At 36.3% G+C, this 15,000-nt stretch overlaps 1 protein-coding gene across 1 annotated transcript in view; it reads right to left on the bottom strand.

Moving 5' to 3' along the window:
* The window catches only part of LOC137652132 (two pore potassium channel protein sup-9-like), a 420,533-nt gene that overhangs the window by 7,958 nt on the left and 397,575 nt on the right, over nt 1-15,000 (bottom strand). Inside the window, exon 3 of the mRNA XM_068385332.1 lies at nt 14,613-14,768. Within this exon, the coding sequence (XP_068241433.1) occupies nt 14,613-14,768 (156 nt within the window). The remainder of the gene's footprint in view (nt 1-14,612; nt 14,769-15,000) is intronic.

Genomic DNA, 15,000 nt, shown 5'->3' with positions numbered 1-15,000 from the left:
TACGTATACATATATATACCTGTATATATATATATATATATATATATATATATATATATATATATATATATATATGTATATATATAAACACACAAGCCACTGTAAGACCTACATGTATATATCATCATCATCTCATCAGCCGTTGCTAGTCCACTGCAAGAAAAAGGCTCAGACATTTCCGTCCACTCCTATCTATTTATGGTCTTTCTATATCAGTCTATACCAACAAATTTTCTTAACTCGTCAACCCATCGTCTTCTCTTCCTTTGCGTGATTCGTTTACTATTTCTCGGGACCCATTCGGTTTTTCCTTTGTCCATCTATATCTGTCATTCACATTATATGTCTTATCCACGTCCATTTCTTCTTCTTCTTCTTCTTCTTCTTCTTCTTCTTCTTCTTTTATGAATACATACATATATATATATATATATATATATATATATATATATATATAGATAGATAGATAGATAGATAGTTCTGGCTGTGTGAGAGCATTGTAAGGCATATACATGTGTGTGCATGTGTGACCAAACCGCTTCCTGTTCGCACACAGCCTACAGTATATATATAAACGAATACAAATTATCATCGATTATCAAATTTATTCCTTTCAACGTCAGCTTTTTCTCAACCCGACACTGTGAACTATAGTTATTTTGATATTAAAATTTTTCTTTCATTATAGTGAAAAGTACCTTGAATTCATTATAAGCAACTAACCACTTAAATATTTTGTTTTAAAAATGTTATCAAAATATTCATGAAAATATATCCTATTCGGTAAAGTACTTAGATACATCAACATGAAAATATATCAAAGCATGTTTTGTGACATTATTCATATATTGTATATGATTAATAAAGAAAAGACGCTCAGAGTTTTTAACGTTAGCTTTAAATGTAAGAATATTCCCTGAACGTTTCTCCTCTTATCAATAAAAATATTGATTTTAATATTGTCAGTCAGCCTGCACAACGCTTTTCAATTTCTGAAATGTTCGTTGAAAAGAGTGGATTCGCTCATCATAACACCATTCCCTGCGACTTGTGAGTAAATACCTTTAAAAGACACCGTGTTTGCTTAATACAGATTGCGACTCATTCATAGACAAATTCTTTTAAAGCATACTTTTTTAGTATCAAACAACCCCGGTAAGCTAATATCACAGTAGCCAACTGCAAAGACAAGAAAAATTACGTTAAGAATATTTGTCTCCGTGAACTGCAAAACATAATTAATAATCAAATACATTCTATTTTCTCTATTTCTTCTTCTTCTTCATCGAGAGAGAGAGAGAGAGAGAGAGAGAGAGAGAGAGAGAGAGAGAGAGAGAGAGAGAGAGAGAGAGAGAGAGAGAGAGAGTAAAATACTTTGCGTAAAAAAATTAATCTCATCAACGAGAGAGAGAGAGAGAGAGAGAGAGAGAGAGAGAGAGAGAGAGATGTAAGTAAAATACTGCGTAAAAGAATTAATCTCATCAACAGAGAGAGAGAGAGAGAGAGAGAGAGAGAGAGAGAGATGTAATGAAAAATATTTTGCGTAAAAGAATTAATCTTATCAACGAGAGAGAGAGAGAGAGAGAGAGAGAGAGAGAGAGAGAGAGAGAGAGAGAGAGAGAGAAAGAGAGAGAGAGAGAGATTTAAGGAAAAGCCTTTGCGTACGAGAATAAATTTCATCACATCGCTGACTCCTCATTTCCTTATAATGGGTAAAAGAACAACAACAATATATGAGCATTATACATAAGGTCCCACTACAGAATATTATTTGTGATGACTTCCTCATTTTATATACCTAAAAAATAAACACTAATATGAGATCGTGTTGCTTGAGAAAAAAAAATACGATAATAACATTAAGAGAAATGGAAAAAGAAATTCTCTCTCATGTCCACATTTTCATTCATGTTTTGAATTAGAAGCATTGGCTAAAAAGGAAAACCACGCGAGAATAAACAACAACAGCGAATGATCTTTTGCAGAGGGACCTAGAGTGGTCTCTTAGGCAATGCGGCCGTGGACTCTTCTGGGTATGTGTCGGTCTCTTAGCAAAGGAGGCTCATAAACACCTAAGAATTATCGATCCGCTCTTGACCTGCTTTCTCTTTCAAAATTTCTTCTTTTTCGTTTCTTTTGAATTTTATCCCATTTTTTCTTTCGCCAAAAAAGTATAAAAAAGAAGGCCGCAGATTCTTACATTGTGCAAGGTTCAAGATTTTTCAAGCTTTTTTGTATACACAAATGAGAGCGAGAGAGAGAGAGAGAGAGAGAGAGAGAGAGAGAGAGAGAGAGAGAGAGAGAGAGAGAGGTGGTCGTTACTTTTACTTAAATGTTAAGTACCTCTCATTTTTTAAATTACCAAATTGTTATATAAATAATAAGTCGTTTTTATTGAAACTAATCCTATAATAGTATACTTGTTACAAAAAAGGTTAAATCATTAGCCCTCAGACACATTCATCTTTAAGCGAAATAAGCTTAAAATCCTTTTAAGACTGAATACAAAAGCTTCTTTCAACAATGAACGTCCTGGTTATGGAACGATAATGAATGAACCATAGAGTACGACCCCTGTAGACCCAGAAATATCTTTCATTGTAGAAAACATAAAAGGATCCACGTGAGAAGGAAAAAATGCATGTAGATCGAAACACGTACAAAGATACAGGTTGTTCTTCTTACAGCTTCTACAAGAGGGCTGTTTGGGGCCAACAATGCTTTTCATCTCTTTCTGCTGGAGACGCCGCTGCGATTATGATTAACTCGGTTACATACTGTGAGTCGCAATTATCAAATACCAAAATTAAAGTAAAAATAGTTGATGGACCAGCCTCTATTTTTTTTTTTTTCTTTTTTTTTGTATTACAGGGTGTGAATCCTACAGAAAAGGTCAAATAAACAATATTTGAGACAGAACTTTAATATGCATAAATAATATTAAGTAATTAGAATATTGTTCTATTATTCTTATCAGGTAATGAGAAAGCTGCCTGGGATTTAAACATACAAAAGACTCAAGAAACAAATAGATCTAAGAAATTAGAGGTAAACTGTCTCAATAAGTAATATAATCCGTTAAATATTCGAAGAAACTAAATAAAGCTCAGCAAAATTATTCCATTATTGAGAAGAAATTCTTTATTTTAATTTCAGCCTTGCAACACTTTGGGATTCGCTGTATACATTTATCGGTTTACTTACAAATAAAAAAGGCTAATTTATTTTAATGTATAAATTATACCACAAAACCATTTAGCGTAGTGGCTGGAGAATAATACCCATTCAATTTCAGATAACCAGTAAATTATTTTTCTTTAATGAAGTGTCATATCACTTTCGTCGGGGTTCAAACCGCTCCCTTCTCTTCAACTTCAGTCCAGGCTTTAAATAAGATCTTTGATATACGTTTCCGGATAAAAGTTGCCCAAGAAAACTCAGGAAATGATTGATTATAAAATATGAGAAAAACTAACGATGTAATTTCCGAAGCGTCATCCTACATCCACACTATCCAGGTCAAAAGGATATAATATCCATTCAGGATGTTCCTATTCGCCATAAAGGTAAGTGCGGTGACATCCATTGTGTACGTGTCTTCCAGCCAACTTAGTAAAGAGAGGGACTGTCCTCCCCTTTCTGCCTTTCATTGTTGGTGTGTCATTCCTGTTCCAAGAAAATACAAGCTGCAGGGCTCATGCTTAGATATCTCTTGCCTTTGCACAGATTGGGACATACACACAAAATAACAATATTTATATGCATGTATATATGGGAGTGATATATATATATATATATATATATATATATATATATATATATATATATATATATATATATATGTGTGTGTGTGTGTGTGTGTGTGAATGTATAGTATTTACATTCACACATATTCATATCTATCTATATAGATGTATGTAAAAGATGGTAGAATTCTTATATTTTATCATTGTCACCCAAAATGCTGCTTAGGGATCACCGCCCCAAGAAGATGGCTAAGAGTTGGGTCAGTTGCTATATACAAAAATCTTTTTCAGACATTTCCAACGAGCCCAAGAACACTTCTTGATTGTTTGTGGTTCCCGAGATACGTATACCCCTTATTTTCGCGTCCTGCCTCTTATACCTTGACGTAGTGCACTCATCTTCTCCACAACCATACTTAGGATCTCAGGACTTTTCAATGAGCCCAAGAACACCTATGTACTCCTTGTGGCTGCCGAGATACGCATACCCCTTATTTTCACGACTTCACTTATACCTTGGTGTAGTTCACTCATCTCCCCCATTGCCATACACAGGACTTCGAGACCTTTTCCTCCTAAATCCTTGTTATTCCTGATGTACACATACCACCCATTTTCGCGTCCTGTCCCTTATACCTTGAAGTAGTACACTGACCTTCCCCACCGCCATACCCAGGACCTCGAGACCTTTCCAACAAGCCGAAGAACACCTTTTAACTCCCTGTGATCTCTGAGATGAGCATACCCCGTAATTTGCGGTTTTCGCATCCCTACCCCTTATAGGGAGAGGTATGCGCATCTTCACACCCCTATATGTCTCTGAACCTCGAGACCTTTCCAACGGGCCCAAGAAAACCTCTTAACTCCCTGTGGTTGCTGAGAAACTTTTACTTGAAAAAAGTATATGGTTTATGGTTTTTTTTCATCTGTTAATAAAGGACCTTACGGCAAGACCCCTAGGAAAGGAGAAGAGATTTTTTTTTTTTCGGTACCAAATGGTTCCAACAGGGAAAACAGTCCAATGATGACAAACATGCTAGAAATAACAAATAAACTATATATGAGGAACAATGAAAGAAATGTAAAATAATTTAAGATTAGTAACAACGTTGAAATAGATCAGTTATCAACTAAGAAACGAGATTTATATCAACCTTTTCAACAAAAAAGCTATTTCAACTTCAAAAGTTCCACCAATTCAAAAGCCATATTAGAAAGATTATTTCACAATCTGGTTACAACTGACAAAAAACGTTCAGAATGCTGTGTAGTAGGCCTATTGAGCCGTATGATAATGGAGAAAGCAAAACTGTTCATTGGGTAACTATTACTACGTACAGGATGGTAAAATCTGTTAAGATCTTAACGCAAAGCATGGTAAAAAATATGAAAAATGCTACGCAACATGCACAAAGAACTGGCTTAATGACGGTACCAGATAGTAAAATTCAAATCAGAAAATGGGAATCTAATAGACATTAAATTTTTGTTCAACAAATTAAGATGATAGTTAGCCGCTGAAGACCAAACAGAACAACAATCATCAAAACATGGTAGAATGAAAGAATTAAACCATTTCCCCAGGAAAGATTGATCACTAAAACTCTTAAAAGACTTTCTCTATATGACATTTTTTATGCAATTGAGGATACAGACCGCATATGTTTCTCAAAAGTAAATTTGCAATCAAGAAGTATACCTAGACCTTAAGTGAGTTATATATGCATTAGTTAAGAGACATTATTAATGCAAAAGATCTGAATATTGAGGAGCCACGGCCATCGACTTGCTTAGAGTTATAATCTGAGTTTTGTTATGGTTCAACTTCACGCCCCATAATCTGTAACATAAACTAATTTTAGATATATATCCAATAAATGAATCATAAAACTATGGTGCCCATCAATAACTACTCTGAATTATATTATTTGAAGATAAAATAAAAGGATGTTAGGAAAAGCTCCACCTAATCCTATAAAATTAAAGGTTGAACATACAGACAACGGCAAGAAAGAAATCGAGGCCATTTTACAAATTTCTTGTCCATAATCAAGGAACTTCTATACAGCCATACTACAAACCAAGAAACGGGTGGTTACATTCAGCGTACCCATTTAAAGCATTTATCAACAGATCTGAAAATTTAGATGATATATGATTCATGAATAATGAGCTGTAACCAGCAGGACTAAAGCTACTCCAAACAGATTTATGGGGTCATTTTGTCTCATAAGAGCCAATTTTAATTCAAACAATTTTACAGACTACAATTTACTTCATTCGAAAAGCATCGTATGCCCAATCTTTATAAAAAGAACATATTTTTGGGATTCCATTTTACATGTTTTTAGCAAGATTAAAACGAAATCTTATTCTAAAACATTTTTTTAATATAATTTTCAGAATAAGGTACCAAAATATGTTTATTCTACAAAGAAAGACATACATACATACATATACCAAGGCACTTCCCCCAATTTTGGGGGGTAGCCGACATCAAAAAAAAAAAAAAAAAAAAAAAAAAAAAAGAGGGGGGGGGGACCTCTACTCTCTACGTTCCTCCCAGCCTAACAAGGAACTCAACCAAGTTCAGCTGGTATTGCTAGGGTGCCACAGCCCACCCTCCCCCGTTATCCACCACAGATGAAGCTTCATAATGCTTAATCCCCCTACTGCTGCTACCTCCGCGGTCATCTAAGGCATCGGAGGAAGCAGCAGGGCCTACCAGAACTACGTCACAATTGCTCGCCATTCATTCCTATTTCTAGCACGCTCTCTTGCCTCTCTCACATCTATCCTCCTATCACCCAGAGCTTCCTTCACTCTATCCATCCACCCAAACCTTGGCCTTCCTCTTGTACTTCTCCCATCAACTCTTGCATTCATCACCTTCTTTAGCAGACAGCCATTTTACATTCTCTCAACATGGCCAAACCACCTCAACACATTCATATCCGCTCTAGCTGCTAACTCATTTCTTATCCCCGTTCTCACTCTCACCACTTCGTTCCTAACCCTATCTACCCGAGATACACCAGCCATACTCCTTAGACACTTCATCTCAAACACATTCAATTTCTGTCTCTCCATCACTTTCATTCCCCACAACTCTGATCCATACATCACAGTTGGTACAATCACTTTCTCATATAGAACTCTCTTTACATTCATGCCCAACCCTCTATTTTTTACTACTCCCTTAACTGCCTCCAACACTTTGCACCCTTCATTCACTCTCTGACGTACATCTGCTTCCACTCCACCATTTGCTGCAACAACAGACCCCAAGTACTTAAACTGATCCACCTCCTTAAGTAACTCTCCATTCAACATGACATTCAACCTTGCACCACCTTCCCTTCTCGTACATCTTATAACCTTACTCTTACCCACATTAACTCTCAACTTCCTTCTCTCACACACTACCAAATTCTGTCACTAATCGGCCAAGCTTCTCTTCTGTGTTTGCAACCAGTACAGTATCATCCGCAAACAACAACTGATTTACCTCCCATTCATGGTCATTCTCGTCTACCAGTTTTAATCCTCGTCCAAGCACTCGAGCATTCACCTCTCTCACCACTCCATCAACATACAAGTTAAACAACCACGGCGACATCACACATCCCTGTCTCAGCCCCACTCTCACCGGAAACCAAATGCTCACTTCATTTCCTATTCTAACACATGCTTTACTACCTTTGTAGAAACTTTTCACTGCTTGCAACAACCTTCCATCAACTCCATATAACCTCATCACATTCCACATTGCTTCCCTATCAACTCTATCATACGCTTTCTCCAGATCCATAAACGCAACATACACCTCCTTACCTTTTACTAAATATTTCTCGCATATCTGCCTTACTGTAAAAATCTGATTCATACAACCCCTACCTCTTCTAAAACCACCCTGTACTTCTAAGATTGCATTCTCTGTTTTATCCTTGATCCTATTAATCATTACTCTACCATACACTTTTCCAACTAGGCTTAACAAACTAATACCTCTTGAATTACAACACTCATGCACAGCTCCCTTACCCTTATATAGTGGTACAATACATGCACAAACCCAATCTACTGGTACCATTGACAACACAAAACACATATTAAACAATCTCACCAACCATTCAAGTGCAGTCACACCCCCTTCCTTCAACATCTCAGCTCTCACACCATCCATACCAGATGCTTTTCCTACTCTCGTTTCATTTAGTGCTCTCCTCACTTCATCTATTGTAATCTCTCGCTCATTCTCATCTCCCATCACTGGCACCTCAACACCTGCAACAGCAATTATATCTGCCTCCCTATAATCCTCAACATTCAGTAAACTTTCAAAATATTCCGCCCATCTTTTCCTTGCCTCCTCTCCTTTTAACAACCTTCCATTTCCATCTTTCACTGTCTCTTCAATTCTTGAGCCAGCTGTCCTTACTTTCTTGACTTCTTTCCAAAACTTCTTTTTATTCTCTTCATAAGAAAGACATAATGAATAAAAAATCTTTTGAATGAGAGAAACTGGATGAAAATTGTGGTGTGTGAAGTCTTTGGAATTATAATGGGCTTTTATAGGACGATATACTCCGCTAAGAAAATGTGTTTGTAGCTATGGGCATGCTGATTACCGCTTAATTTCCATTAGCCCTACTCATATATCATCTAAAGCATTTGACCATATTTTGGAAAAAAAAAAAAGTTTAATTAATTTGATGAAATTGTGGGGGTGTGAAGCCTTTAGAGTGACAAAAAGGTTTGCTTCAAGGAAAACGCATGTAAAGCTTGAAGGTTCAGGATAACTTATCTGAAAGTAATTAAAACTTAACATAATCCTCTTTTCTATAGAGGCTGCACATTAAATTATATTATTTGATGTTTTAGCTTAAATATTAGGTCACTTACCTCATTTATTGGCCTTCTCATTACCCATATCTACCTCAAATCTTGATATGAATTTGTAACAGAAGGATGACTACATTAAATATACATAAACATTGGTTAATAGATAATACTTTAATTTCTAGGAAAACACGAATTCCCTATAAAGAGAGGATGAGTGCTGGCTATTTTGAAATTTTTCTCTGCATGATTAATGGGGGCTGGGGAGTAATAACTTACATATGGATCGACTAAAATGTGAATACCATTTCATTTTCTGAGTTCATTGTCTATGTTTGGGAGACTGATGGTGGGTTAAAGCACAGGTATTGTTTGCATTGGCTTTTAGCAGCTGTTCTGGTTTTTTTGTATGATGTAATCAATAGTTGGCTTTTTGAACCAATAAGGAGATAGTAAGTATTTAGGAATAAGCTCCCTCATGTTGTTTTACAAGTCTTTTTCCCCCTCCTCTTCAATTTAATTATAACTTTCATCACAAATCGACATCTCCAATAGGGAAGGTCAATTAATTTCAAATGTGTGTGTAATATCATCTATAACGGTAATTAACACACTTTCCATTGATAATTAAGGTACTGTTGCTCATCTGAAAGTGAAAAATATCACCGAAATAATGACCCACTTGGTTGGGGTGTGTAGTACATACATGTAACGCTTGCCAGAATAGAGAAGCAATGAGGTTATGTATATTTGAGAGTGAAGCGAACCATGGCGGAACAAAGTACACCTTTTGAGGGACATGATATAAATAACAGGTAATCATGATACTAGGTTAGCAACCCACACTAATAGCGTGTGCATCATATCCATGTGTCCAGGTTGCCCAAACAAAAGAGCAATGATATAATGTCTATTTGCAAATGAAATGAACCACGTTAGAGCAAAATCCATTTGAGGGATGTAATATAAATAATAGATAATTATCATACATTATTAGTGACCGATGAGAATGACGCGTGCAGCACATCCGTGGTCTGCTTGCCAGAACAGAGGAACAGCAAGATAATATTTATTTGTGAGCGAAGTGAGGGACATAATCTAATTATTCTAAAAGTGACTCATGCAGATGGTGTGCGAAGCCCATCCCATGTACCCCTTGATAAAACAGAGAAACAAAGGAGATAATGTTTATTTCCTAGTAAAGTGAGCCATAGTAAAGCAAAGACCATTTGAGAGAGATATAAATTTTAGGTAACTATGATACTTTAATAGAGATACACGAGGATGACATGCACATCACATCCGTGTACCACTATCCACAGTAAAGGAGTAATGAGATAATGTTTATTTGCAAGTGAAGCAAGCCACAGTGGAGCAATGACCATTTGAGGGAGGTGATATAATTATAGGTAATTATGATACTTTGATAGTAAACCCCGTGGATGGCATACGCAGCACATCCATTTACTGATTGCCATAACAGAGAAGCAATTAGATAATATTTATTTGTAAGTGGAGCGAGCCACTGTGGAGCAAACACTATTTGAGGAACATGATATAAACTGTCAGTAATTAAGATACTTTATTAGTGACTCATGTGGATGGCATGAGCAACACATCCAGGTACTTCTTGTCAGAACAAAGGAGCAACGAGATAATGTTTATTTACAAGGGAAGTGAGCCACAGCAGAGCAAAGATCATTCGAGGGATGTGATATAGATTATAGGTAACTATGATACTTTAATAGTGACCCGTAAGGATACAATGTGCAGCACATCCATGCACCACATGTAAGAACATAGTAGTAATGAAATAATGTTCATTTGCGGGTGAAAGAAGCTACAGTGGAGAAAAGATCCAATTGAGAGGCACGATATTTAGTTAACTATGATAGTTTTATAGTGACCAACATGAATGGTGTGCACATCTTGCCCTCGTGCTATTTACTAGAGCAGTGGAGCAATGAAATGTTTATTTCCAAGCAAATAGAACTACATTGGAGCAAAAACTATTTAAGGGACATGTAATAAATTTAAGGCAATTATGATACCTTAATAGTGACCCATGCAGATAGTATGCAGAAGAGCAATGAGATATTGTTTAATTGTAAGTGAACCAAACCCCATTTGAGGAACTTGATATGAATTATAGGTAATTAAGATATTTTAATTTCACACCACTTACGTGAACCATATATTTTTCCCACTAGTTATTTTGTGCTCATTATTAATTTCTGACCATTAATATTACTGTGAATCCTTCGTTTTTTGGTGTTTCTCCAGCTCCCACCTTACATTTCCACTTGGATCCCTCATGATTGTTATCATACTGTGTAGTAGGGAGGGGTAAGAAGTCTCTTGAACGGTTAATTTCTCCAATATTCGTTGTCAAAAATGAATAAAACACAAAATAATTAACAGGAAAAATATATGGTTCATGTACTTGTCAGGAAAGTATTTTCACCAAAACGTTTGTATACATTCCAGACAGGCGAACTAGCAATCTATGAGATAAAACCACTAGAGTTATCAGATCCTTTGACTGGCCAGATACGGTAGTATTAGATTGGATCCCTCTCTGGTTATGGCTCAATTTTCCTTTGCTTACACATGCACCAAATTATCTAGCCTAATCTTTACACATTCGCCTCTTTCCTCATACACTAAGCTAAAAAACAATTCTTCTTCACTCAAGGAGTTTGCTACTGCACTGTACTTGTTTAGTTGCTACTATCCACTTGGTAAAGGTAGAATAGACTTTTTAGCTATGGTAAGCAGCACTACTAGGAAAGACACTCAAAATCAAACCTATGTTTTCTAATCTTGGGTAGTGTCATAGCTTCTGTACCATGGTCTCCAACACACACACATGCACACAAACACGCATGTGCGCTCGCACACACACACACACACACACACACACACATATATATATATATATATATATATATATATATATATCACCCATGAATGGCATTTAATACCGAATTCTATCTTGGGAATATACATCCACTTGGAATTCATTTTATGGTAACAGCTTCTGGCCGGGTGGAGATTCGAACCCCCACCTGTTCGACTGGAAACCATGCCTGCAGGGACCATACCGACTGAGCTATCAAGAGAGATAAAAGTTTATGACAAATCCTCATACACATTCCTGTCGAATTCAGGAATCTGTTCATACACTTGAAATAAACCCATCTCCACCATAATAGCTGAATCGTAAGTTTGCAACACGTGGTTATTATAAATGAATATATATCACAAGCACACATGCTTTCAATTAATGTATATATCACCCACGAATGGCATTTAATACCGAATTCTATCTTGGGAATATACATCCACTTGGAATTCATTTTATGGTAACAGCTTCTGGCCAGGTGGAGATTCGAACCCCCACCTGTTCGGCTGGAAACCTTGCCTGCAGGGACCATACCGACTGAGCTATCAAGAGAGATAAAAGTTTATGACAAGTCCTCGTACATATTCCTGTCGAATTCATGAATCTGTTCATACACTTGAAATAAACCCATCTCCACCATGATAGCTGAATCGTAAGTTTGCAACACGTGGTTATTATAAATGAATATATATCACAAGCACACATGATTTCAATCAATGTAAATATCACCCACGAATGGCATTTAATACCGAATTCTATCTTGGGAATATACATCCACTTGGAATTCATTTTATGGTAACAGCTTCTGGTCGGGTGGAGATTCGAACCCCCACCTGTTCGGCTGGAAACCATGCCTGCAGGGACCATACCGACTGAGAAATAACATAAGGGCGTTATGTGGAAGCAAAGGAAGATTTCAAAAGACGGTGAAGTTTAAAGGTTGGAGTAGAAAATTGTATAGGATCCGATAAGGAAAATGTGAATGCAGATATCGAACAAATTATAGGAAAATAAAATAGAGATCAATATAATACATAGTGGAAGAGAGAGAGAATCTGACGATGAGATTAATTTTCAACAAAGGAAGGTGAGGACAAATATCACCTGGGGAAAATAATTATCGATAAATAGATAACAGAGAAGTATGAATAGAATGTTTACAATGATGGTGGTACTACAATGCATTGAAAAGGTTTAAATAGATAATATCTAAACAAAGTAAGACTTTTGGTTAAGAAGGCCAAAATAAAAACATTAACTTTTTGTAATAACAAAGATACTGATTATAAGTAGGGAAAGAAAATTCACCGTGATACAAAAAACAAAGATGATGAAATGACTCCTCTGAAAGCAAAGAACAAAGAGGTTAAAAATAGATCCTGAACGGTAAAAAGCACGATTGACTGATGGATGATTCACAGTTTAAAGGTTTAAAAGTACACTCATGAATGCCAGCAGCAAGGGACAGTGACATTGCCCTAGAAAGTAGGACAATGCCCTAAAGACTGACCATACGATCAGGGCCCAAGACCCCTCTCCACCCAAGCCAGGAGCAGGTAGGGCCAGGGAATGGCTACTGATGACTCGGCAGATACCCCTATAAGCATTCCAAAACCCCCACAACCTTAGCTCACAAGGATGGTAAGGTTGCAGACACTAAAGACACTAACGAGTCTGAGGGGGATTTGAACCCCCGTCTGGCAAACTTCGGGCAGATACATTACCAATCAGGTCAAAACAGAAACAAAAGATTCTTTATAAAGTGTATAATTTAATTTATATTTGGAGAGAAAAAATTGGAAAATCGAGGAACGGATTGAATGATCAGTCAATAAAGGATACGGATGATTACCAGTCTATCTGTCTTACATATAAACTATATTACAAAAATACATGAATGAAAAAAGTACAAGTCTGTAGTATATTATATCATCGTATAAAAAAATGAAAACAATTGAGGAGAGCGATACTATTGTAAAATAAAATGTCACTTACATTCCACTGACCTTACAATTCTAGGCAAAACAAAACCGCTTTTCACAGATCATAATTGTAGTAGAGAGAGACAAAGCCTTTACTTTTTAAAAATAGAATGAAAACAAGAATTAATTAAAGTTAATAGAGCAATTTTGTTGCTCTTGATGCCTGTTAATCCTCTGCAAGGACGACCTAAGGGTCCTTCAGAAGACACCAAAGAGATATTGAAGTCGCGTGGACGGTCGAGGGGCGCTGCCCTCCGGGAGGAGGCGTCCCCGCAACCCACCCGACAACCCACAAACCCATTCCCCCCCTCACTCATCGCGTCCTACTTTCTTCCTTTGCATTATCTGATTTCGGAGACAAAACAATCCTCGACTGAATCTGGCGTTCCTCTAATGAGCAGTTTCATGTAACGTTGTCACTTTATCTTATATTTTCTTTTTAACTTGTTTTACGAATATTGTTGACGACGCTATTGCACATAATAAAAATCAGAAATCATTTTTATTTATTTCTCTCTAGCTTTGAAACTGTCATCCACGGAGCTATATCAACCAATATCGTTCATAATTTAGTCCTCTATATTTATTCCATAAAAGAAATGTCTTCACGGTATACAATACAATAAATATTACCAAGTGATTTTCTACTTGGTGTGTTCACGAAAGGTTTGGATCATGATACCTTACTCCCTAATTTCTGTAACTTTATTCATGAGAAAAAAGGATATCTACGTTATTCTCCTTTATATTTTCATGTGCAATATACATTTTTTATTATTGTATCACAGATTTTATATATATATATATATATATATATATATATATATATATATATATATATATATATATATATATATTTAGATTTATATCCAATGTCAAGTAAGTTAGATAAAAAAAAAATACTATGCAACCTTGCATGTGTTAAAAAAATAAATCGTTACAGCAGATGAAAGTTTTTTCAGGCTGAATTCTAACAACAACAACAACAACAACCAAAATACAAAGAAACAGTTCAGAACAAAGGTGAACAAAATCTTCGCCACGAAATAATTTTCTATCGTATATTTACCTCAAACAAAGTACAACAAAGTGAATAACCTCAAGAATAAAAATAGAAGTCGCAAATAGAAAACTCACCGATTGTCGTTAATACTGTGGTGGCATAGTAGAAGGCACCGGCAAACTTCCACTGTTGCCCTGCCTTGTGAGGGACACCCTGGAGCACTACCTCCTCCAGGATGGTGTAGTCGTTCTTCTCAATCTTGTAGGTGTCCTTCAGCTGCCTCGCGATCTCTGTCATGGGAGGAAGAGCAACCGATAAGTGGGGCAAAATGAGGACAAGGGATCAGAACATAAGAACATCAATAAAGACAAAGAGCAAAACAAGGTTAATTAAAAAAAGGAAAAACTACATATAATTTAATACGCAATGCAACTAAATTCTTCATGTAGATTAGAAATGAACTACAGTTACATTCTACCCTACCGTCAGAAGGCTCTCTCTCTCTCTCTCTCTCTCTCTCTC

This window comes from Palaemon carinicauda, chromosome 1, assembly GCF_036898095.1.
Source record: "Palaemon carinicauda isolate YSFRI2023 chromosome 1, ASM3689809v2, whole genome shotgun sequence".
Taxonomy (NCBI): Eukaryota; Metazoa; Arthropoda; class Malacostraca; order Decapoda; family Palaemonidae; genus Palaemon; species Palaemon carinicauda.
The sequence above is the reverse complement of the archived record's forward strand: the minus strand, read 5'-3'. Positions and strand labels throughout refer to the sequence as shown.